This window comes from Taurulus bubalis (assembly GCF_910589615.1).
Source record: "Taurulus bubalis genome assembly, chromosome: 5".
Taxonomy (NCBI): Eukaryota; Metazoa; Chordata; class Actinopteri; order Perciformes; family Cottidae; genus Taurulus; species Taurulus bubalis.
Window position 1 is genome coordinate 16,354,695 of NC_136593.1, and position 27,311 is coordinate 16,382,005.

General features: G+C 41.4%; 1 protein-coding gene across 1 annotated transcript; it reads right to left on the bottom strand.

Annotated features, from left to right (window-relative positions):
• Window positions 1–3,126: 3,126 nt before the first annotated feature.
• slc4a8 (solute carrier family 4 member 8) lies at window positions 3,127–26,875 on the bottom strand (the record flags this gene model as incomplete). The annotated part of the gene is made up of 23 exons (XM_079218367.1): window positions 3,127–3,234; window positions 3,326–3,457; window positions 3,648–3,821; window positions 4,145–4,213; window positions 4,316–4,567; window positions 4,678–4,839; window positions 4,938–5,051; window positions 5,165–5,326; window positions 5,721–5,826; window positions 6,076–6,321; window positions 6,431–6,564; window positions 6,663–6,837; window positions 7,327–7,427; window positions 7,552–7,698; window positions 7,819–7,906; window positions 9,208–9,365; window positions 9,904–9,992; window positions 10,497–10,673; window positions 13,053–13,213; window positions 14,208–14,343; window positions 15,012–15,164; window positions 16,935–17,013; window positions 26,831–26,875. The coding sequence occupies 23 exons, from the start codon at window positions 26,873–26,875 to the stop codon at window positions 3,127–3,129; spliced, it is 3,168 nt and encodes a 1,055-aa protein (XP_079074493.1).
• Between the last annotated feature and the right edge of the window lie 436 nt (window positions 26,876–27,311).

The window sequence follows — 27,311 nt, forward strand, 5'->3', positions numbered from 1 at the left end:
AAAACAACTTATTGATTGACATTTAACTGGACAGTAAATCAAGGAGTTTATAGATTTTTCACTTGACTACGTTAATCCATCAATAATGGATCAAATATTTTAAATGAATCACTTTTAATGTATTCATTTATTCATCTTCTCACCTTAAGACCCCTCTAGAAATGAATGTCCAGCTGGAGTCCAGCTGGAACCTTTGTTACATGTCGTCATATTTCTCTCTCTCTCTCTCCCTCTCACACACATTTCCTGTCACAGTGCTATAAAAAATAAAGTCATACATTATTTAATTAAAAAAATAAAATAATAATTAGTCAGTTCTTTTCATGTCCAATTGGGAAGCAATCAATAATTGATTTATGAGCAGTTTCAATGCTCTCGAGTTCCTCCATTGAGGACAAGAGTGCGACATTCAAGGTTTAATAGACAAACTTCTGATGTTTCCCATCAGAGCTCTGCCCTCTTTGAAATAACCTTTGAAGGTTCTTTATTCATTTAGTATAAGTATATTATTCATGTGCTGCATTATTCAGCCTTTCTCTTCGCTCATCTCTCTTACGACAGTATATACAGAAAGTAAAGAGAACATTGTAATTTTATATCTAAAAATAACTAAATGTAATAAATAATTGTAAAATTATTTAATTGCTCAATAGACTTATTTAAAATAAAATATATCTCAAATTATTTATCTACAGAAAGTGCAACTACAGATTAAATATTATTGAAGAGTGTAAGATATTTTTTTTTGGCACATGTAAAGTGTTCTAGGTTTCAAATATTCAACTTTCCTGAACCACCACAATTGTTGCACTGGCACAAACAACTAAATACAGAAAGAGTTGTGGAAAGGTGGATTTGGGGTAAATTATTGCTTCAAAGAAAGTCCTGCAGCCACCCTTTCCTGATACTCAAAGGGACACACACACACACACGCACACGCACACACCATCATCCAAAGTGCCTTGCAGGAGCATTCATTAACTCATCTGAGGTAAAGAAATAAGACACAGTACTTACACATGACACATTCTGTGGAACAACCTCTATCGTACAGGAAAAAGATTACACCTTAAAAAAAACACCTTATTGATGCCGCTGCTTCAATTGAAGTGGGTCTTCTAACATTTACAGTTTTCAGTTTACATCATCACACAAAACTGACACAACGTTTTATGCTTCAAAAGAGGATTTGTCTATGTTTCACTGAACCTGTAATGTATTTTTTAAATCTACCAAATAATTGACCATATCATTACCCACACTCATGGCACATTCAATATAAATGATAACTTATGATGACTGATACACCTACTTGGATGAATAAATATAAATAATAACCTGGTTTGATTTAAAGGAGCATTTACTCTCCATCATGAAGTCCAACTAAGTGTACAGTGGCCTTTGAAACCTGGGTGTTGTTTCTGATGAAAGAGGGAAAAGGGGGAACTCAAGAAGTGTTTGTTTTTGTTATGTGTGCGTCTGTTGTTCTATCTTTTTGAGGACCAAATGTCAGCTACTATTTTTGTATTATTATTATTACTTTTTTTAATTAACAGTGATCCGTTTTGAATTTATGGCCCATAACTTTAGTGTTTTGGTTCACTGTTACGGCTCTCATATGGTTGTTTTTGAACTGCAACAGGCAGCTGTTTTTGTCTACTGAATATAGTGAATATTCACAACATTTATCAGAAGAAAAAACATATCTGCTGGATGTGTAAATAAGCAACTATTTGCTAAGTTAACAATATCAATAACATATCAATATCTTTACAGCCCCAAATAAATCAATTATGACCGATTTTAAACAATATGATAGGGTGCTTTATAGATACATTTAAACTAATGCAGTTGTTAGTCTCCACTCTTTAATTTAAATTGTGGACAGCAAATGTTCCCGTAAATTAGTAAAATCGCCATGGCTGCCAGCAGCTGTCACAGTGTCTTCCATTATTTACTATCACTGTGGATAGAAAAGGATGTGTCTCTAGATCACATTATCAGACACAAATTAATTAAAACTGAGCTATTTGATACTCACGGGAAAATGCCCTAAAGTTTCATCCTTTATATCATCCTTCAACATCACAATCAAGATGTCAAGCCAAAGGCAGTGGACAGGCCAGAGCTTATTATCACTAAGGGCTTTCATCCCTGACTGGTTTAGTAGAACGCTTCAAGTAGAAGATGATGGTTGAGACCAGGGTTTTCTTAACTGGTTAAATGGTCAAAATAAGATTCATGTTGCTGAGGTTGGTGCTAGTTTATAGTTAAGGGATCAGAGTTGGAATTAGTTTAGTTTATATTTTCGAGAAATATGCTTTTAAAATATTTCTAGTCCTCTCAAAGATAAAAGTGCATGTGCTTGTCCAACTATGTGCGTGTATTACGTTCTGTTTGTCTGAATGCTCGTGGACAGTATTATGTGTTGCAGTTAGCTGGTTGAAATCATCAAGACCTTTTTCTCTAAGCACTGAAGTGGCTGACGGTCACAGCAGCCAAATCGCAGTGTCCTGTGGTCCAGAAGTAGTGTGTCAGGAATGTGGACATCTTTTACTCGTCGATGAACGCAATCCCTTCAATCCTGCAGAGAAAATCACACAAACCCAAAATTAACACAGCTCAGAGCACAGTGTGGCCACCTTTCGATTTGCAATTCCCACTCCTTGCAACAACAGCCAAGCACAAAAGAAGTGAGTGGCATCAATGTGCGGCAGGGATATTTAGAGATAACGGGGTGAGGAAAAAGAGGGTATGGCCTTGCCTTTTTAGCAGCTACAGGACAAATGTCCTTCTGATTGGAGTTGAGGGATTTCCACACGGTGGTTTTAGACATTTCATCAGATATATTAATATCAGAGGGGTCACACCTGAGGAGCAGTGAGTGGAAAAGGAAAGCAGAAAGAAGAGCAAGGAGTTGGGGATTAGGGAAAGGTCTCATTGGATTAGTATTTACACTGTGCACTTGGAAGCAGATCACCACACAATACCAAACAAGACAAGCATGCATATAGATAGACAGGAAGGTAAAGCATTTCTCTCATAATCTTACCACTCATTTGATGACATCATGTGATGTCCATCCTGTCCATTTGAGGGTGTGTGGGGGTTCATGTGTGTGTGCGCTCACCTGGGGTCATGCGCTTTGGGGGTCGGAATGTGCTTGCTGCTCTCCATGGGAATCTGAACAGCGGTTGTGTCTTCCGTCTTTGTAGTGAGCATAGTCTGTGATTCCTACAAGACACATCGATGCCACAAACGTGCAGTCAACATATGCATGTTTTATTATTTTCATCTGTGTATGACAAGATTCCATTCAGACTACCTCTTCTATTGATTTGGTGGCATCATCAAGGTTTTTTTTCTTCCATTCAGGCATTACGTCATCCAGGTAACTTAGCTCTCGCATGGAGAAACACAAGTCCATCAGTTTGCGAACAAAAACCAGCGCCAGCACCTTCAGTCACACAGGGAAAAAAGTGTTTTAAATGGAAGACATTTGGAGAGAGAGAGAGAGAGAGAGAGAGAGAGAGAGAGAGAGAGAGAGAGAGAGAGAGAGAGAGAGAGAGAGAGAGAGAGAGAGAGAGAGAGAGAGAGAGAGAGAGAGAGAGAGAGAGAGAGAGAGAGAGAGAGAGAGAGAGGCTCACCATCATTGGGAAGATGATAGCGGCAGGTGAGTGCTTAATGACCCAGAGCAGCATCAGACAGGTGAGCTGGGTCAGAGTGAACAGGTGCACTTTCCTCAAGGGGACGTGACGCAGGTAGATGAAATCTGGCTGGTGCTTTGCCGGCATGCCAAACAACTTTAGACGGTCAAAGAACTGAGAAGTGACCGCAGTTAGTGACAGAGAGGGAAAAGTTTATGAATGACAAATTTAGTTGGATTAGTCTGACAATTAACTATCAGTCCTTACATAATTGGACTTCAAGCTGAAGCAATAAGTATGAAGATAGTAAAAGTTGAACACATATCTGTTCATTGCATCTGGCAAATTATTCACAAATTCCGGACTGTAAAAAATAGACACTCTCATTGACTCTACAACTAAGGAGAGAAATGTTCTAATTGTATTCCAATGGCCTTATTGTACATTTATTTACTTTACCATAAAGGATATTGTTCCTGTGTCACATTTCACATTACCTGTATGCCTTTTAATGAGGAGACTCCCATGTAAAGGAAAACACCATACAGCACTGGCATAGGAATGAACTGGAAAAAAAACAAAAAACATCAATGAGCTTGAAAGACGAACATTATAAAATAAATCTCAGCCAGAGGGGGGCAGCATCATTACATAGCTTGTCTGACTACCTGCAGAGCTCCAGTCATGAATACAGAGCAGCCCATGAGCAGGAAGATGACCAAGCCAGTGAACCTCTGTTCCCTGATGCCCAGGAAGCGAGGCTGCTCTCCTGGAGCCGAGCTCTCTGACTCCAGCTTCAGGCTGTTGACGTGAGAGATGGACAGTACCGTGGCAGCTACAAACCACGGCAAGCCCATGATAGAGCACACTGCCAGCATCACCCCGACGATGAGCAGGTCCAGGTGGTACCCACAGCCCTTCTGCAAGCCAGAGAGAGGGTTAGCTAGGTGCACGTATAACTGAGCTACAGTCTGCCGCTCATCAACTTCAGTTGGAAGCAACAGTGCAGGGCAGATGTATTTTGTCTTACCAGCAGTTTATGCTCTTTGCGGTTGATGATGACGGCAGTTATCTGTTGGTCCATGAAGATGAGGATGGTGCACAGAAGAGCAGGAATAGTTGCAGCCAGGACTGTCCACCATGGGTTGGTTCCTATTGGATTGATCAACCAACCTCGGTCGTCTCTGGTTGGCTGGAAGATCACAATAGAGAGGAGTGAGGCCGTGATTCAAACATAACCATGTGGCGTTCATTGTAAAGTCCACACTATAATCATTTCTTCCTCTCTACCTGGAATTTACTGGGCACCTTCAACTTCTGGGAGGGCACTCCAATCATATAATCAAGCAGAACCATGACGGCAATGGTGAGGAACACTGCAAAGTCACTGATCATGGATCGCACCTGGGCACGAGAGATGACAACACCAAGAGATTGGTGGTTACTAATGTGGCGTGTCAGGTTTGTGAATGTCCGGTGACACCTTTGCTTAGCGAGCAGTCTTATACGTCCATTACCTTGGTGGGGAAATAACGACTTGTCTTCAATTCTTTGAGGAACGCAGACATGAAGAAAGTGGAGAAAAACAAGATGGTGGACCAGAAGAGAACATCTGGGGTGTAGGGGCCATGGGGGCCACATGCTGTCCCAACAAAGTGGCCCTGCAGACTGATACACTCCTGTAGAAATTCACAGATCGGTTATATTAGAACTAGATTGCCTGAGTTGATTCTAGTAAAAATAGATCAAAAGGATGTTTTATCTAAATTATCTGACGGACAGTAAGAAGTCTACAAAGCGGAAACAAAACAATACAAAAGAAACAAGACACACCTTTGGTGTGATCAGTTATACACACAGCAGCGAAAGGTTAATCAATTAGTTGTCAGTGTTTGTAAAGGTCCTTAAAGCTGCCCACGGGAAGGTGAGTGGGTTAGTTGAATGCTAACAAAAGTAAACACGTTGGCACTAAAGCAGTATGTGCTATCATGTGGAAGTTACACCGAGATTAGGTGTCAAAGTGTGTGTGTGTGTGTGTGTGTGTGTGTGTGTGTGTCCACATAGTTACGTTACCTTGACAGTAAGGTTGCTCCAGGATACTTCAGCTGCTGTGATGTTACTCCCACTCCACAGTTGTAAGGTTTTATTACTGGGATTATCAGGTTCGGCACACCTACAGCTAGAGCCCAACACAGAAAAGAAAACTGGGTTTGCAGACTTTTATCACTAACATTATGCCAGACATGAAGGATTTGATCTGAAGGTTTAGAGAGGAGAGGAGAAACGTGGAGGGAACATAGGGGAAGCCACAACGTGAACAAATGCTTGAGAGAGAACGATAGCTGTATATTCTCAGAGAAAAACAACAATCAATGAAAAATGAAAAATCTGGCCGATGAGTCAGCAGTGTGAAACTGTTGTTACTCACTATGCAAGTGTGAGTTTGTCTAGATCGCTGTGTACATTGAAGGGGTAGGCTTCTCCCAGGTGGATTAGCTTCTCCAAGGCCTCGTAAATGAAGATGAGGCAGATCAGGGCGGCGAAAGCCTCCTCTGTGAACCGAGTGATGTAGCACACTAGAGAGCTTGCGTCAGTGGCAACCAGTATTAAACACAGCGTGGCTGTCCACAGGCCGATGCAAGTCCTCAGAGACAGATAGGACAGGCCGTAGTCCCTGATGTGAAAAGAGAAGAGAAGAGAGGGTGACAAGATACATAATCAGTTCACCTACGACTGCAGTGGTGATAACAAAAATGTCACAGACAGGTTTTTGGAATACATACTTGCAAAACTTGAAGAGGATTTTCTCAAAAACCAGTACTGGACCTGTGCTGCCCAGAATGGTGAGAGGCTGACCAGCAAACACAGAGTAGGCTACTCCAGTCATCGACGCACCAAGTAAGGACTCTATGGCACTCTATAACACATGGTGGAAATATGTCTCTTATTAAGTAACAGAAAACATATTCATAATCTTCCCATCACTACTGTGTCTGAGTGTGTTTGTGCCCTTACGATCTGTCCCTCTGTGGCCTCCCCCAGCAGTCCTCCAAAGGTGATGACAGGAGACATGCAGGCACAGTAGAGGAAGAGGAAGGAGGCCACACACTGGAGGCTAAGACCGTCCTTGAAGTCACTCAGATAGAACGGAGCTTTCCTCTTGATGTCCAGAATCAGACCACCAAACAACCTGCTCACAGCACACAACAAAAGAAGAGAGGTGCAGAACTTTAGAGCACAAGCTGGTGAAGAAATAGGTAGGTGGCGATATAATATCAAGCTCACACACCCAAGTATCCTAGAGTACACTTCTACATCACAGCACCCAGGTTCAAAAACAAGATTTTCAGGGATCTTTGAGAAAGATCACACTTGGGTTGTCACTTTCTTATACCACGTCAGTTCTTCTCAAATCAAAGTTTAGATTTGTTGGCCCCAGCAACGGACAAACATGATGGACAGTGCTAATTCACCCCAGGCTTCCAAATATCCCTCCAGAAAACAAAACGGGCGCTAAATCCATGTTCTCCACCAGCTGTTTATCCTAAAATTTACCAGTTGAGGGGATATAGCATATTTCTTTTTTAAACCTGAATTTGGCTAATATATTAACCTTGAATTATACAAACCATTACTGAAGCAACACGCCTGTGTTTTCAACCTGCAGATGACAGCTCACCTTCCGGTTCTCTGGAGCTCTAGTCCGTGGTGCTCAGCATGTAGTTCTTCCTCTATCTGGCAGGCTGTGCCATTAGGGACTCCTGCCGTCTTTCTCTTCTCCTGCAGGAACCAAATACCAGTGCAGGAACAGACAATTTATAAAATAGCTCAACATGTATACCTACTTATAGTTGTATTTAAGTTGACCTAAAGAGTAAATATCTATGTCATCATAGCTGTGTACCTGAGAGGGGACACTCTTTGGGGGCTCAATGCGGATGGAGGGGTCCCACTCTCCTGGTGGTAGGACCGTCACCTGGTCTAGAAACTCATCTATCCCAGCCAGCAGGTCACTTCTGTCCTTTGCCTTGTAGGCTACATCATGGAAGATCTGGTCCAGACAAAAGTGAGGGCAGGGGAAACTTAACTGCCTGCTATTGTAATACAGATGTTGGGATTGGATTTGTTCTGTGAAAGTTTCTGAAGTTAGATTTTACTTGGCAGAGCTTACCTCATCTGTCATGATGGTCGCCATAGAGCGTCCAATTTCGTGGTATTGCTGAGCCTTTCCATCTTGGCCCAGGAGAATGAAGAGGAACCTGATATTTGTCAGCAGATGATATAGAGCAGGGGTGGCCAACCAGTCAGAGACTAAGAGCCACATTTTTTACTGTGTTACTGCAAAGAGCCACATCATCCCCCCCCGTGAGCCAAAAATTAAAATGTCTCTGTTACTACGACATAAATCCATTTAATTTAGGGTTAAGAAACCAACATATTACACTATCAAAGATCAAACTTAAAACAGATGAAAATAACAAAGACAAAGATTAAACACACGTTACTATATTAACTTTGTTCAAAGCTTTTTTGTCACACTTGAGAAGGACATAACTCTAAGAACATGCATGTGGTCTGGGGCAGTGGTTTAACTGATCTGGCTGCAGGACCCACCATCACCCTGAATGACAAGCCGCGACCAAAGCGAGGAACATTTTCAACTTCTCAATTTGATTTAATAAAAATATGGCACCGTTTGAACCTGAGATAGTATCACAGTATGCCAAACACAGAAATATTCCCTTTCACACTCAATTAAAAACCCAAAAGTGCTTCTTAAGGATACAAGGTAATACAACACACATAATAATGTTATAACTTCAGCCTTTTTGAACATAACAAAAAAAAAGGTTGGGAATGAAGCAAACTATCACAAATAGTCCGATGTGTAAACTCACGCAAGTAAAGTGTGTTGTGAACGCAGCATTGAGGAGTGTGTGAATATTCAATTCAGTTTATTTTATATAGCCCAAAATCACAAATTAAAATGTTATCTGTACAAATAACATCCTGTCCCGGGACCTCACATCAGATCAGGAAAAACTCCCCAAATAAAGATAGTAAAAACCATTTCACAGGGAAAACAGGAAGAACCCTTCAGGAGAGCAACAGAGGAGGATCCCTCTCCCCGGATGGACAGAAGCAATATATGTCATGTGACCAGAATGAACAACAACAGAGTTACAACACATGACATCAATATGACTGAAATTGAATAAATTGCACTCTGCCGCATGAAAAAATCCCTTCAAAATAAAAGCACAGGATTGAAAACGTGTCCGCGAAAGACTGAAAACGGGTCCGCGAATGACTGAAAACGGGTCCGCGATTTCATGGCTTTCAAGCCGTCACGCCTTGAGTTCGACACCAGTGGTCTAAAGTATTTGCAAAATCAATAAAAAGATTAAAATATGAACGCAAGAGCCACATGAAACCAGGCAAAGAGCCGCATGCGGCTCGGGAGCCGCGGGTTGGCCAGGCCTGATATAGAGTATATCAAGCATTACCGGATTACTGAATCGACATTTGATTTTAAGACTTAACCATTGTGGTCGTCTACCTGGTAGGTATGGGGACCTCAGTGAGTCCGGTGAGCAGCACAGCAGGGGAGAGGCGGACAAAGGCCACAATGGGCCTCTCCAGGAAGTCCAGTTCTCCCACCAATACATTGGAGGCCTCTGCCCCCTCTGGGATCTTCTTCATAAAGTGCATGTCCACCTGGTAAACCGAGTCAGAAGTTAACATCAGTTAAGAATACAAAAAAGACTTAATACCAATGGTGCTTTAAGATTCTTGCATCCTGTAACATCAGAACTAACAATGCAAATATGTACGTACATACAGCTGTCCCACCATAGGTGCAGCCTAATGCCATTGAACGTAGCTAGCATTTCAGTGCTCAGGATTTTAAATGGAAACTTTTATCTTTGCTCTTTGTGGTCAACAGTCTTGCAGTGATGGGCTGCTGCTGTGGGATGCACTTTGAACAAATGTAGTTCTCCTATTGTTTCCTAGAGGGCACTATGTGACCTAGTTATTGGCAGCACAGTGCACCAAAGATTGACTATAGATAGCAGGGTGCTATAATACATGTATAGAGCTAATAAACAAGCAAAAAGGATCTTACACTGCTTAAGTGTTAATCTACCCTTTACCATATTCATGTTATATTGTGGTCTTCACAACATCTACCAAAAAACGTAAACTGTGTGCACTGAACGAACTGCAGCACATTGATGACCGCCTGCTTATTTACTTTGCTGAGTTCCACTTGAGGGCCGTCCTGTCCACCATTCTTGGCGGGTTCTGAAGCTGCCGGAGGCTGATGAGATGTGACTGACCCTGCTAGACAGTAAGGGTGTGTGTATGTGCATACGAGTGTGTATGTGTGTTTGAAAGAGAGAGAGAGAAAATCTGAGTTAGTACAAATATCGATTGGTCTGCCAAGTGCAAAGTGAAAAAAGGGTAATGCTTAGCCGCCAATATATCGCCCATTAATTCATTAACCGGCTTTGTCAGTCAGTCCCTGAAAGCATTACATGTCACTGAAATCATGCTTTTGTATGTGTCTGTCTGTTACTTAGTCTTGTTTATTTTAGTCTCCCCATGTCTACTTTTAATCCCTATTAGTTTTTCTCCATCCATCATTCTGATAAAAAAATTGCATGTCATTATTATATAAGCAGACCTGCCTCTGAATAAAGTAATTAGTCAACTCATATTTCTAAGATTTTATGTTTCTGAAGCCAGAGGTACAAAAGTAATTATAGTTTAAATCCATGACAGTGGATTTCTACATACGAGTCATACCAAGAAATGGTCTGTGATCACTAAATGTATGTCACCCACCCATCAGATGTGTCTCTGACTGTTTGCGGGTTCCCTCAGCGATGGAGCGCACGATGGGCATCAGGTTCTTCTTCTTCTCGTTCTGGTGGTGGTGTCTCTTCAGCAGAGCCTCACGCACCTTCGATCTCACACTGTCGTCCAGCTCATGGGATGCCTCCTGGTGGTCCAGCACCATGTCTGCAACACACACAAAGAAACACACGCACACACACACACACACACACACACACACACACACACACACACACACACACACACACACACACACACACACACACACACACACATGCTCACTTTAGTGAAAGAAAACTCAAGACTTTTTCAATTAAAATGGTAACAGACTTTGCCTATGAATGATGAATAACAGTACAAAATCAACAAGACAAAATGCAACAATAAATCAAATAAACCACAATGACAATACAATTATATAACTACACTAGGCATTTAGAGACACAGAGCAGCATCTCGTACCAAGTATAAAGTATCTCCGCACATCCCCAAAACAAGATTAAAAAGAGACACGATCAATTTGGTGCGATGGGGGATTTCCAATAAAATGCCAAAAATGATTTTCATATCTTATTTTTCAACCAATAAGATATTTTCTCTAAAGGTATACAAATAGTAATTACAGAGAGCCACATTCCAATTATGAGATTCCATTGTAAAGCAATATAATGCTTTTGCAATGGCCAGCAATATTTCTGTGAGGCTTGTTGTCTGGCTAATTGTATGGCTATTTGTATGGCTACGTTGGATTTAGTCAAGTTGCCCATTAAACAAATCCCTGGGTTCAATTTTTGCTATTTATTATTATTATGATCAATAAAATAAAACCATTTAATAACCTACTTAAGCTTTTTTTTCTTTTTGTTTTTCCCTTTAATTTCTGTCGTTAAAATGTAATTATCAATATGTAAAGATCCAGTGTTGATAAATGCATGTTGGAGGGGGTCAATCAATATGTGGCCAACATATCAGGTCATGTAGGACTGCAGAGAATAATCACCATCTCTTTATCTCTCTCACCCCTTCTACTCTCTGCCCTTCCCAGTCTTCTCTATTTCCCTTGCTGAGTCAGCACTGGAGCTTTCCTTCCTTCTTTCCTTCCGTCCTCCAGTCAATCAGAGTGTTGACACACACACTGCAGTGCCAGCATTAATTCTGAGCACGCTTTAAGACCACCGATAATGTGTGACGCTCAGCGCCAGTATAATCAGCAAGGACAGTGACATGAGAACCGCCTGAAATGAAATCCAAACCCACAAATGGTACATCTAACATAGCTTCCACACACGCTGGATGGATCACTTTCACTCTAATTTAAGACATCAACAGCTCTGCCTGTATCACTGGACTGGTGACCATCAGTTACTCAAACGATAATGACTTTAATTCATAAATACCTGGTATACATATTGTATGCTACTTCAATCATGTACTATTACATTCTCTTGGTCTCAGTTTTTGCCACACTTCCAAAATCAAACAAGTAAAGAAATAAATAACTTTTTTTGTCGTAATCTCGTCTCCCATCTTGGCTACTCTTGTTGATGCCAGGTGCTGCTGGCAGGAGTTGCATGGACAAGAGAGGGAAGTGAGAAGAGCGCTGGAGAGCTGGAGAGCTGGAGAAGAGGAATGACTGCAGGCAACAAGGTAAACCAGTGTCAATCATAACATGACCATGAGGAAGACTGACTGATGAGGAGCCTTGAACCATGTGATCTTTGTATGTGTGTGTACACATACTGTACAAGCGCGTCTTTAATTGCAGAAGCTTTTAGTTTCGAGTGCTAAACCATTTGCACTTGTTATTTTTGCATTTGTTTAGTTTTGTGTGTGGGAGGGGGTTATTCGCATACACAATCCTTATCCAATTGTGTTTCTACATGCAAATTACAGGTGTGTCGTAAATTGCCTACTTGCATGCAAATGAGCTTGAACTGTGTAGGCAGCAGCGTTATGTAATTGTAGATTTCAATGCAAATCAGGTTCAACAAGAGTTCAGCTGCAATATTTCAGGAAAGCACAACAAAAGAGAAACCATTCAGCCTAATGGCACGAACTGAGCTTTTACAGTGAACTGTAAGTATGGAATGACACAACGTTGTGCTTGTTTATGTCTACATCGCAAGACAGCAATTTAGGCTGTTTTATGATTGATAGTTGAGTCTGTGTGTGTCTGTTTGCACATTTAGTTTCTGCATTCAGCACGATAATGAAGCTCCCTCCAGGCCTACACAATCGATTTGTAGAAGACCAGCGGGCATCTCAGCTAAGATATGGAGCCTGTTTTATATCAATGAATGGAGCATTTGGTTAAGGACTGGAGGAAGAAGTGACTTTAGAGCAGGAAAAAGAAAGACAGGAAAAAAACATTTTGAAATAATATATCCATTTGAAGAATCGTAGCCAGTCACTTCCACCAACGATACAAACTGATGTCTGAACTGAACTGAATGTCCTTCTTGTTCAGACAGAGCTTGCCTTTTTCTCTCAGAATAGATAGCGCCTCGGTACTGAGATATTATGTCAGTTAGTAAAACTTGTCACCTGCAATCTCTTCGATGCTGTCAGCGTGCATGTCGAGCAACACGCTGCCATTGATGATGCAACTGCGCAGCTCAAATAAGCTGTGGAGGGACAGAGTTGCGACATAGGGCTTGCTCCACCTCTCCCCTCCATCCTCCACGTCTTCCTCGAACTTCAGCCACCTGCGAGGTAAAGACAGGCGAGAAATGTGCAAGTAGGAGTAAATGTGTTCAAACTTGATTCATCAAATTTCTTACAACTTAAAAATGTGTTAAATATAAGAGAGTTCAAGAGGTTTCTTAAAGGTAGGGTTGGCAATCTTCTTAAAAAAAAAATTGGAAATATTTTTGCTAAAACTCTCATTATATCCAGACAGCAATCATTGAATAAAATGCTCTGAGAAAAAATAATCTGGTATCTGTAGCTGTCGCGAGAATGGACTGAATATAATGATTGGACGGGCCACCTGCCTGGCTGCTTTCGTGTATCTGCCCAAGCAGATATACATATACATATATTATTCAATATTATTATATTATTCCTTGTTTATGAATTACTATTTTTTTATTATAAATATTTTAGATTTGTTTTCTCACATGTTAATTGCTAGCGATGATATTAGAGATTTCACAAAAATAACATTTACTTTGAAAAAAATAGTAGCACAGATTCTTGTCACTGATTGGCTTCTCAAGCATGATCAATAACGTGTACTCCTACACTTCACTGTAGGAGGGAGTTCCTTGATGAATGTGTCTTCAGAACTGTTTCCTCTGTCTTACTGGCATTTTAAGTGCAATTCTCAGAGGTTTTATCAATACAGTCCCAGATAAATGCAGACAGAAAGGAGGAGCATTGGAAACAATATGTTTTCCAATCACAAACACACATCCTGTTACATAGTGGTTTCTCTATTCCCTCTCAGGAAAGACTCTTTTTCACACAATATGAGGGAAAGGTTTGATATTAGCATGTGAAACTGACTTTGGCAAGTGTTTTGCTTCTCTCTTTAATTATTTTCACTTTGAGCAAAAATACCAACAAATTATCCACTAAGTTTGAATTTAACTACTGCTTTTACACATGTCTCTTCATCAACACAGCTGTGGAGCTGCTAGCTGTCAGGAGCGTTATTGCCAAATATTGTTGCCAAAAACCCCCGGGGGAAATACTGACCTGGCTGTTTCCTTCCACTCAGCATCCTTGCCATCCTTCACACAGATCTCATCCAGCTCAGTGAACAGTTCGTGGGTCACATGTTCAGCATCCTCCTCTGTGCCCAGAATGAACTGGACCCGCTGGGACGGCGTGTCTGATGAAGCAAGATGATGTGAGGAGGAACAAGAGGTGAACAGCGGTTCTTTAAAGACTTTCACAAACACACACAACACTGCTTACTTTGTCATAAAACGTTTTTTTAAAGACTGCTGGGTCCACACACACACACACACACACACACACACACACACACACACACACACACACACACACACACACACCTCAGCACATGCACACACACACACACACACACACACACACACACACACACACACATACACACACACACACACACACACACACACACACACACACACACACACACAAATGCAACATGCTGACTAGTCCCTGCTCTTTGGTAGCTAATTAGTGGGCTTGTCAATTTTAGCCTGAGGTGCTGTATGTGTGTGTGTGTGTGTGTGTGTGTGTGTGTGTGTGTGTGTGTGTGTGTGTGTGTGTGTGTGCAAGTGTGTGAAGTGCCCGCAGTATTGATACGCTTTATTTCACAACCACCTCCTCTCTGGTGGATGTGCAAGTATGCGTACATGTTCTACACTGAGCCATGACAATATGTTTGTAATTGTCCTTCTCTCTCTCTTTGACTGAGAAATCACTACATGCACCAAAAGACATATTGGATTTGAAAAGCAAAAGACACTGTGAACAACAGAGTTGCCTAAGAAGAGGTTGTTTGTGAGTTACCATGACTGGCAGTGGCCGTCTCACTTTCCTCGCTTTGCTGCGTTGCGATGCTTCCCGCCCTTCTGTCTCTCTTGCGGTGCCGAGAGCCGTGAGGCTTGTGGTGCCGATGGCTCTGCCTGGGCATCCGAACCCCCACAAACAGAGCCCTGTGGCCTGAAAGAGAGGTGAGAAGAGGTTTCACTTCTCTCACTGAGCCATAGTTTTATACAGATACTTAGTTTCATAAATATATAATATAATATAATAACTGTGTATATGTAAATCTGCTTAAAGAAATCTCACAATGAATGTCTTGGCAAGTTATCTGATGATGCAGTAAAGCATGTCATTTTTTTAAAAATGTTTTCACTTTGACTTTGAGAATATTATGGGTGTTTTTTTTCATATTTAATTATTTAATCAGATCAGCTCTTCTATTTTGGGCTGCACTTTTACCAAATGTTGTTTTTGAACGCATTCTTCTGATTCTACTTCTTGGCAATTTCCAAGGAACCGAACCTAGTAAAACTGTTGTTATCATCACATTTTGTTACCTTTAAATATTGTCTGTTGTCTGCTGTTTGCCTGTTCTCTTTTATCGCTATACTTACCTTCTGTTAATTTGGCAGTTCACTGCTATTTGTCCCATTAACCTTCAAAAACGTTTGTTTAAAACGGATACATACCGTAGAACTCGTTGTTTAAACCTAACCTACATGACTCTCCTGTCGTTGGGTTGTGGTGTTTGTGTAATTTCCATACATGCAAACATAAGTCAGTTCATTTCAGGCTTTCTGATAAAGGCAATATAAAATAAAATCCTAATTGGCTGAGGATACAACTGGCATCTTCCTGTATTCCAGACGGAACAACTGCTAATGATGGAAAACAGAGTTGACTAAGTCGCATTGGTCTCTCAGATGGTTAAAGTGACTGGAAGTGAAAGTCATTAAACTGAGTGTGAGGTGTTTGCCCAAAGCTCCACAGGGAAAATCAGGGAACAACACTCTGCTTCATGTCCCACACTCGTCTCAACCGCTGCCATCTGTGATTATCATCATGGCTTTCAGTGCTGAGTACAACATGCAGGATGCACATGACGCTGACAATAATGCCATTTTATTTAAATACCAAAGACTTCTAAAAGTAAAGAATAATCAATTGAAATAAACAAACAATTAAAACCCACACACCTGTCTCCACTTACTGATGCCATTTAATCCCCCAAGCTTCTTCTGGATAGATGGATGATTATTAATGTTCAACTCTATTCATCTCCACCAGACAAAGAGACAAAGTAACACCCCCATGTTCTCAAGACGCCTCACACTGTAAACTATCTACACATACCCAGCCCAACAAGAAGAACAACAGAAATTACTTAATCATGTTGAACATCTTGCTCGTCATACATTCTGATGAAATATGCATGACCAACAGTAAGTGGTCTTAGGAGAACTGCTGTTGGCTGAGTGAGGCCAGGTCACCAGTGATGTGGTGTGAGGTAGTTAACTACGGAGCAAACTGTCCTTAAGCCGGTACCGTTAAATATAGGTACTTTTCTTAAATATGTATATGTTGTTTAAGATGCCATACTTCTGCTCCACTACATGGAATACATGTACTGCACTCTGGTACTACACTCTTTACTCTTTACTAATCCGATGGATGCAGTGATATTACAAACTGGAAAAGTGCACTCAGTAGAGAGCAGATCTCCCCCAGGTCTGTCTGCAACGACCACTGTTTTAATGTTTGATTAATTTAATACAAACCGCCAGTGCCCGCCCCCCGTCAAGACCGTAAGCGTTCTTCAGAGGCAGGCATCAGATTAGCAAATGCAAAAGCTTCTCCCATCAAAACCATTTGAAATATCACATAAATGTTCCACACTATAGGACGGTAAAGTGTTTGACAGTGTTTTCCACTGCACATGTTACTCACCTTCCAGTTCCTCCTTCTCATAGTGGATGTTCAGTGAGCTGGGCCCTCCCTGGTCTACCACCACCTCCTCATCTGGCCTCTGATGGATACACACAAAGACACATGTAGGTTTAATGTCACTGTTCTTTTTCGTGATATGCAGTGCCGATTACACGTTTCTCTACAATAGCCTTTGTCTCTAGCAGACATAGTGTTCTTATGTAAAAGTTCAACTTTGTAGAAAATCTTCAGCCCTTCAAGATCAGTCTGTGAAAAGGTCATTATACACAAAAGTGTCCTGTTCAAGACAAACTCACACAGTAACAGAGCCACTAATTGGACACACTGGCGAACAGCTTTTCAACAATGCGCATCAAATTCCAGACAGTCTATTCTCAGATCGTCTGGCACAGACACCCAGAGAAGGACAGGCGGACGACACACACACACACACACACACACACACACACACACACACACACACACACACACACACACACACACACACACATGCACACACCAGAGTTAAACACAGCATGAGTCAGTTGGAAAATGCAAGGTCTAATATTGAGGAGGAATTTAATCAAATCAAATTAGCAGAGAGCCACATCCACATCGGGGTTGCTGCTGTGGGGCGACTGCTGCAGGACCTTGTTGGGTTTTAATTCCCCAGCCATGAGGCGTTTCTTAGAAACAATGGAGTTTGCAGTGCAGTGGCAAGTGTTATCCATGGTCATGCATTGGTCCTATCATAATAAGGGCAGAGTGCTGGGGGAGCCTCTGCTGTGGCTCTGGAGGTCTGTGCTGCTGCAGCGTCTGTGTTTTCAGGTTCTCTCTTAATCCCTCTAGTGCAAGCAAGAGTAAACAGTAAATCTTTCATTTATAATCTGTGTAACCTCCCACATGCGGTTAAAGATGGTGAGTGTGTACCACTGCACCAACGTTTTCAACCCTTTGTTTTCTGGCCTAACCTTTGACACAGGATGGCGGGATGATCTACATATATCTGGATACCGGATGCAACATACATGTGGACATAAAGTATGTGAGCATAGTATGTAAAAGCTGGCTTCAATTGTTAAAATCAATGGCAAAAATCTATAAATAAATGCAAATGGTTGATGGAGACACACACAGGCACACTGGTATATAAATGCCTTTTTCTGCATAATAGATGCTTCCGCCCACTCTGAACACATGATCTGTACGAACTGGATGTGTTTCCAACAGTGTGTGAGGGCGGCAAAGGCAGAATTTGTTACAGAAGATTGAAATATCTGCCATGTGGAAAAACTGACACCTACTCTTCAAAACATGATAAAAAAAAGAATCAATTTGGAAATTAAATATTTATAATGACAGAAAATGGAGCGAGAAATGTCACAGAAGAGGGGTAGCTACATAAGAATATTACTGAAACTCATAGTATATATATTATGTATATATATATATATATATGTATATATGTATATATATATACATATATATATATATACATATATATACATAATATATTATATACATAATATATCAAAAGACGGATGTGTAAATAATGACAGCCCAATTAGTCTTAGTGAAAACTGAGCCCACAGCCTCAGTCATGCAGTCTTTTACTATAATTGGTCAGTCCACTATCCAGAGAGCAGTGAACGCACCATCTCGGGCCACAGAGGCAAAAATAAATTACCAGAGTGGAAATGAAAATGTCTTAGTCTGTTGGAGCAGCCTCATTTATTCAGGTGAAAACAAATTATGGTTTGGCGTATGAGAAATGTTAAACTATATATCCTTTTAATGAGATTGATTGGTCCTTTTATTAAAGTTTTTCCAGTACATGAAACTACATTTACACTAAAATACCCTGTGTATGTATGAATGTGTGTATTACTGTGAGTGTGTGTATGGAGCGAGACTGAGCAGTGATTTTTCTTAGTTCTGCTGGGGTTTGGCTGATAAAACACCACACAGTTTATTGACAAAGAAATCCAACTTTTGAATTATGCTGGTTTCCGCCTGCAGTTAGGAAATGTGATAAAAGGGGATGGTGCTGTGTGTGTGTGTGTGTGTGTGTGTGTGTGTGTGTGTGTGTGTGTGTGTGTGTGTGTGTGTGTGTGTGTGTGTGTGTGTGTGTGTGTGTGTGTGTGTGTGTGAGTGTGTGTGTTGCATCTTTAAAATTAGTCTACTTACATGCCCACTAAAGTCTGTAAGCTGTTTTTTTAGCCTCTCCATGCTACTACAGAACAGCTAAGCATATTAATGCAAGATTGATAAGAAAACTATTTAACATGCAGACATAAATGTCTTACCTGATTAAAAGCAAGAAATTAGAGCAAAACACATTCATACCAAGTTCTCTAATATCAGCACATAGTCACTTTGATTCACACAACAGTGTAAAACAGCTTTGGGGTCCCAAGACATACACTTAATTCACAGGTGTGAGTGGCCTGGCGCTGCCTTCCTGCCTCCTTTCTCCACCATCAGTCCTATGGGATTTATTTTCCTTTCCATGACTGAGCACTTCTTAATCCATAGACAATTCTCTCCTTGTAAAAAATAAGGCCACTTAATTAAGAATTCATGCTTGGGCCAAACACTGAAAGTGACTAGTGGTTTTATAATTATGATCATGCAAAGGATGGCAGTGTGATGACAGAAAAAGATTCAATTTGTATATATATATATATCTCCTGTTTCTGGCACTAAACCAGCACTTGATTTAGTAGAGATGCTTTTTCACCTACAGTAGATATAATGGTACTTGTACTGAGTACTGGGCTGCTCCTAGAAGTGAAAATATAAGCCATGCTCTGTGAAAAGTCTTCTTCATCGCACTGTAAAGCAAGGAATCTCTGTCGCGCTGTTTGTCAGCGGGTTCTTTGCATATCTCAACAATCTCATCCTACTTTACACTCGGCGGAGCCATGGGAGTGCAATTTGGTCCAATTTGGAAATGTGACACGTTTAATATGAATAAACTTTGAATGAACAAGCGAATCGTGCTTTGTGCAGCAGCAAGAGGGGGATGACACACATGGGATCGCCAAACGGAATTGAACCCAGGCCGCTGCCATGGACCCAGGCAATGGGGCGCATGCTCTACCTAATCCCTCCTCCTCCAAAGTATAAAGTAAGTAGCAGTAGTTGTTTCAGAAGTGCCTTGTGGGCCATTTATAAGTTATACATAGTACATTGTACTTTGAGTTAGAATAGTAACATTATTCAGTATGTTTCATATCTAAACATCATAATATGTCTACAGCTATTACAGACTATATTAGTTGGGGCCCCCAGGCCCAGGTTGCTTACATTGCCTAATTGTAAAGTCTGCCCCTTGTGTTTTTACCAGTGAACCAGAGTATATTTCACTGTTGTTTCTGACTGTGAATAGCTGCGACTTGAGTGTGTGGCGCAACGATGTCATGGCAGAAAGCACATTGTCGAGTGTGAAGTTGTTTGTATGGGCGGTTCTTGAGAAAGCTGTGAGCAACAACACCACAGGTCAAGCCCTGCACTAGTCTGTCAATAATAACGATCACCCATTCACTCTGCTTGGTTTAAGTACTTCTGTGTCGTGTTAGTTGACACCAAACATTTCTCCTTTCTTTCACGCTTAAAAAAGACAATGATGATGATAGAAAAATGGTGTGGGGTGAAGTGTAACACCACAATGTCCAAGTCATTATTAAAGACTTTCCTCGTATAGGTAGAGTAAAACCAGTGAAATAAATGTGTCAGAGGTAGAAGAAGAATTGTACAGAAGTAGGTAAATTGATTTTGTATCCACGTTAAACCTGCAATAACTGACTTGGGGGCAGCAGAGTTTGAACACATTGACAAATATGACTTAACTTTCTCCACAAACTCCGGAGAAAAATATCTGTCTCTTTAGCTGCTAAATGCTCCACTATTCACCATCTAGTCGCGTCCCGTGCCTTGCCTGTCATTTGGTGCAGAGCAGGTAATGTACAGTGTTTTTTTTAAACGTTCTTGCTGAAAACAGCTGCCTGCTACACCCGCAAGCAACAAGAGCGGTAAGTATATGAACCATACCAGTTAACATAACATAACAGTTGCTAAACAATAAGCTAAAACATGTTATAAAGCTCCGTAGAGTCAAGGAGAATTGCAGATTTAGGTGATTGTTGTTGATGATTATAGGTCTTTGACAAAAACAATTCGGTGCATGCAAACCTCCACTGGGTAAATCGTTCCCTGCTCTCTCAATCCTGATTCAGCCAAAGACACGCACGCACACACACGCACGCACGCACGCACGCACGCACGCACGCACGCACGCACGCACACACACACACACACACACACACACACACACACACACACACACACACACACACACACACACACACACACACAGATAGTGTTATCAGTCAGTGCAGCTGTGGCTGGTGAATCGGGGCTATATGCAGTGTGTGGGTTTGGGGTAATGCTGAAGGCAGTCGGGTCCATTAGAACTGACACAGACACACAACACGAGAGAACGGATGAGAGAGAGAGAGACTCTAAAAGCTCTTTGTCCCAGAAAGCAATGTAGATCATTAGATTATCAATTAGTTTGGATCCATTTGGTGCACACATGCACACACAGACAGACAAACACAAATCAACTCCTCATTCAATTACACATAAACTACGGAGTGGGTGGATTTATTTTTCAGAGAACGACATAATAGAAAAAAAACATCTTCTTTTCAGTAATCTTTTGTGGCCGACATTGGATTACACTAAAGTATATCAATGACGTGGATACGATGCTCCATCACCTGAGTCCAAGCTCTAGAGAACACACTAGACTCACAGCTTGTAGTCACAGTTCACCTTCTTCTTAAAGGCACATTCATGCAAGTATGTGCTTTTCTACAGGTTAATGGTTCCCTGTCGTTCATACCTCCCTTGCGTCACAATATGTGCTCTAATTAAAACCTCACATGGCACTCAAACTTTAGTTTGTTCTCTCTCTGTGGGTGAGCACATCTGTGACCCCCAAAGCATGCACGTGTGCATGATTATCCACTGACAGGGCACATCAGTTCGGATTTGCCGCCTGTTTCTATCACCTGGCAACCGTCCCTTTTTTCTCCACTCTTGTCCTCAAGCTTTAGATCAGTCACAGTGCTCGGAAGGGTTTATGACTATAATTTTCCACACAGATTACTGCCACTGCACCATCCACTAGTACCAAAATGGCTGCATGTCCTTGAGTTTGCATCCTTTATAACCATAGCAGTGGTAACCACCCATGGGAAACGCGGACATTACAGTGCCTTGATGAAGAAGCACATTATAATGCTAAATCAAATGTCTTGAGGATGCTGCCATAAGCATTTACAAAGAGAAAAAAACAAGTTAGGTTTTGGTTTGATGGCACATTAGATGGCACAAGTATTTGTGGCTCAAAATATTCAGTTTTCCCCTTCAGATTGTTTCACAGTAATGTCATTAAAGATAGGGTTCAAATGTTGAAGTCTGTCTTAAAAATAATGGTCCCTTGCCCTTGTGAGCATAGAAATAGTTTGTCCTTACTGAACCAATTCCTCCTGTTCTTAATGGGCATTAAAATATATATGTCTAATGCTCTTTCAACGTATGTGATGGGGGACACAATTTACAGTACTCATTTCGTGTGTAAAAAAAGAAAAGAAAAGTGGCTTCAATTCAAGTCCAAAGGATCTTCCAAATTTACCGTTGTTTTAGGATGAAATTCCTTTCATCCTAAAACGACTGCAAATTCCTTTTTTGTGTTTCCACAGACAGCGTTTGCTTATTGAGCTGCGAAAACAAGGGCATTTCATGTGAAGAAGAAACGTTGACACTTGATTTGTCTAAATCAGACTGCTGAAGCCTCACATAAGCTTTATATAAATTTGGAATGTTTAAAGCACAAAACAAGGATTTTCCACATCACTTCCTTTGGAAGCAATTTAGGAATTAATCCTTTAATTGCTAATATGAACAGGAGGAATGATTAGGCTACAGCAAGCAAAACACATTGAAATGTTTATATGGGCACCTGTTTCTTCAATTTAGCTACCATTGACCCTATATCCTTGGAATGCTTTGTCTATAATGACACATGTTCACATAGTTATTGATGATAATCTAACACAAACTAATCCTTCTATGAATGCATGAACACGTTAGGCACCCCAATCTAGTGTCTCAGCATGGAAAGGCCAAAAATAGAGAGATGTTATCACTCGCCTACGTTTGATAACTAAACAAAAACAAGATTTTTCTGGCAGGGCAGATTGTCCTGGAAAGACGTTACATTCCCAGAAGATACTTCAGTCGCACACAGTGTCCTACTTATGACGCTGATAAACCTCCAATTGATTGAATTGACTGTGGACACACACAGGTTCATGCATTGGTTTGATATGTAAACTGTAAGTTAAGAATCACCGGCAGCATATAAAGAAGATAAATCCTCATACATTCTCAGAATACTGCTGGATGAACAAAACACATTTTTGTTTTGTATTAAACATAGTTTTCCTGAGAGACTTTGCTGCCCAGGAAACCCATCCAGGCTGTGTGTTGTCAGTGAAGCTCGTCTTCAGTTATTGCAGTTAAACATTGAATCTAGTTGGCTTGTGTTTGGCAACAACTTCTGGCAAAATCAGAAGGTAATGTCAAAGTGCATTACAGTGAAACCAATTGAACTGGTCATCGCCCAGAACAAATAGAGCAGCAATGATTTGCATCCCAGTCTTCGGACTGAGAGGAGATCAATGTCCAGCGCCAAAATGTCCTTTCCCTCTATCAGGACTGTGAGAGAGCTGTGGGAGCTTCAGAAGGCCGCGATGAAGACGTTTGAAATGCAGACGGACAACACACATGACAGACACTGTCTAGTTTGGCTAAGAAAGAAGCAGGAATTATTTTTGTGTGAGCTCATAGCATTGTTATCAGAGCCAGTTTATCAATGGAGATTTTTCACTCTGTATCAATGTAATAACTACATAAGCAGTGAGTGCTGCATGACAGTGAATAAATAAAAGTGCATCATGCAGTCATTTGCAATGTCTGTCAATGCTGACTCAGCTGACTAGGATGATCTCTTTCGTTCTAGCACTTGTTGAACACTTGTTTCTTTTCCAGTCTACTGAACCCTACACACACACTCTTTGGATGCTGATCCTTTGCTCCTCCCTTCCCAGAAGCACCCTGAACTGACAGCAGGGACACAGATCCTGACTCAGACAACTGGGCCTGTCACTTCCAGACCAGACGAGGCTTCGTTTTTGAGAGGCATTGTTGGCGCTAGCCGCCAAAGCAGCCGGCTACCGCTGCCCCTTCATTGCAGCATCACTAATCTGCTGTAGAGACACAAATGACGGTGCTTCACTCAGAGGAGGGGTCAACATGAATGGATGAAAGGAAGTGGCACTGGTGAAAAAATGAGACAGGAGAGGAGAGAGCTGCAAGGGTTAGGATGAAAGAGGCGGTTGTTTTGACTGCTTCAGCCCACGGGTAGCATGAGTCATACACACCTTTTTTAATGCCACACATACAATTCTGCCTCTCCACAGCCGCTCGCTCTCTAATTGTTTTCTCTACAGACAGATTACTGCAGCCTTAGTTGGTTTAATGAGTGAATGACAGAACAGTATAATTAAAACCAATTTTGGAGTTACACTCTGCAAAATGTGTTATCAAATTGAGACCATACATTCTGAAAGCATATTCTCAATCAAAAACATCCTTAATTAACTGCATGTGTGTATGATTCCCTGGTCACATGAGGCCTAACACAGTCATGTGGAATACTTTTCTTAGTTCTGGAGTGGAGTTTAACCCTCTGTGGATCTTTCACTCGAAGCAAACTAAACAAATCCCATTAATTGGTGGCTTTGGGCAGATGTTGCATTGCTATAACAGTTTCAAGCACCATGTGGAGTAGAGAGTACTTCAAAAGATTAACTTGCAACTTTGTCAGCCTGTTTCATTAGATGGACTCTTTGTACAAAACTACAGTGTTGCTCATTAAAATACATAATTAGTCATCAGATTGGTGACTATGGATCACCGTCCAAAATGGACTCTAAGCTGATTCAAATGAAATCTACTGCTACTTTATGGAGTCACATGATAAGAAAAAAAAGGTCAAGCAACATAAGAGAAATTATTTGTCATACAAAGTTTTGGTAATAACCACATACGTGCACAATGATAAACACTTATGTGGATAAAAGGAACACAGCAAACATATTGAGCTCAAAATAAATTTTTCTACAAAATATAATATCATAATTTTGCTTCTAATTAAACTTTCCTGAAAGAGGACATTAATGCTTGTGATTCGTTCCAAACGGAACCATAAGCAACACTGATTGGAAGAGATCCCCTTCAGCTTTAGGAATTTGTGATGATGTGTCAGTAATTACTGACATTTTAAAGAGCAAATTATTAATCTAAAAATAGAATCTTCAGAAGAACCTTTAATGGTGTCCTGTACTTACGGAAGCTAAAGGCCACCTGTACTCTCAGCAACATTGAGACTACAAAGTGCTGCTTACAAATCAACACAACAAATTTAACACTGGATATGTGCCCTTCTGCATTGGCACCGTGGCTTTTTGAACACATAACATTTACTCATAAGCATAACTTCATATTGCTGTTTTCACTCAAGCGAATTATTGATTACCTTTCCCACTACGTGGGACACCTCAGCAGCCTTTTGGCAAACATTTCAACTGGCTTCAGGTGGGGAGACTGCAAAGATCCCAGTCCATGCTGACTGACCAGACTGTCACAGAAATAGTGGAGAGACAAACGTACAAGTGTCCTGTTGTGACAGTTACCTGCCATAACCCTAATGTTTGAAGAGTGAGCTTCCCAGGCAAGTCCCCCTCCCTGTCTGACAGATGTCTAATCATATAAGAGACTTCTCAGCTCACCTCTGGCACTCTTCCATCTGTCTCCTGCTCTCAGACCAGATGTTATTATAAATCACTATGATGGCATGACACTGGGATACTGCATGTTAAAATCAAACATTACTGCATGTCAGCTTGAACTGCGAGGTGTGCTCACTATTCCATGTATCTGCTGCTTTCTCCTTTCCCTCCAACTCATCACCTGACCCGGGATGTGATAATGGATCACCTCAACAAAGGCATTGAGGATGATGCCATGTTTACCTTCTAACCTGCACCTGACTGCATGCTTCCCTCCCCCTGCAGCCAGGATTGGCTAATAACGCACGTCGCGTTTATATGAAAGTACAAGCTGATCAGCACCGTGTGACACACGGTGTGAGGATGGCGTCAAGGTCATTTGAGGGTAACTGAGAAAATAGCACGTCGTTTAAACAAATAGCCATCTGAAAACCCAGCGAGCTGTCCCGTTCCTGTTATTCCCCTCAAACAAGCGACTTCAGGACGGGCAGTGGACATTTTAAGGCGTTTACAATGCATCGGTATCTAATCAATAATCTGCTGTAATCGTCGTGGCTGGAACGCATTTATGTGTGCTTCAAGAACAGTCAAAAATAACTCAGTTCATCGCAATGTCATACGCTCACCGGAATTACTGCACGTGCTAGCGTCCCAAAATATCAGTATCAACAACATCCTCCGCACACAGCGTCATTCTGCAGGGTAAGAAACCCAATACAACTTAGTATCTAGGGAGGACGTGAGTCCGCTTGTACGAATAATGTGTAAAAAGCGGATCAATTTAAAATACATGCCGCATTCGAGGAAATGCATGGGGAAATACAAAGAAAACGGATGGGATCATTTCCGTCATTCAGTAGTTCCTGATATATGAGAAATTATGAATTTCTATTGGAGAATTTCAAACTGAGGGCTACAGTTGTTGGAGCTTGGGTACAGGCTGGTCTGTGCCAAAGCACCGCTCCATGTAGTAGATATTTAAAGGCACTTTACCTGGTAGCTCAGGATGCTCTCAGGGTCGTTGACGGGTGTGCTCATGGCTTTTGGGTTAACCTGCACAGTGTTCACGAAGTATACAGGTGAGACTTGCTAAGGGGCCGATCAGCCACTCAGCGCGGTCTTAGGACTCGGTCACGAGTTGGTAACAGCAGCTGCTTCTGATTCCGCAGACATGGTGAGTTCAACCATCTCTTCTTGATGAGGAAATTGGTGAAAAGCGTAATGTTGCCCTCCCCGTGTTGTGATGATTTCCCGTCAGCGCTTCCACCTCCCCTCCCTCCTGTCCTGGCTGTGGGAGCAAGATGCAGAGAGCATCGCAGCAGCGTCAGCCAATCAGAGCGCAGCGGCGCCACAACGTGCTGCAGCGCACTGCTGCTACCCAACACAATACAACCAAGACTATTATAAGCTTATAGAGCTTCTCACATTTCAGCTGCCAACATATACTGGATATGACCACTCTGCACAGTATTGT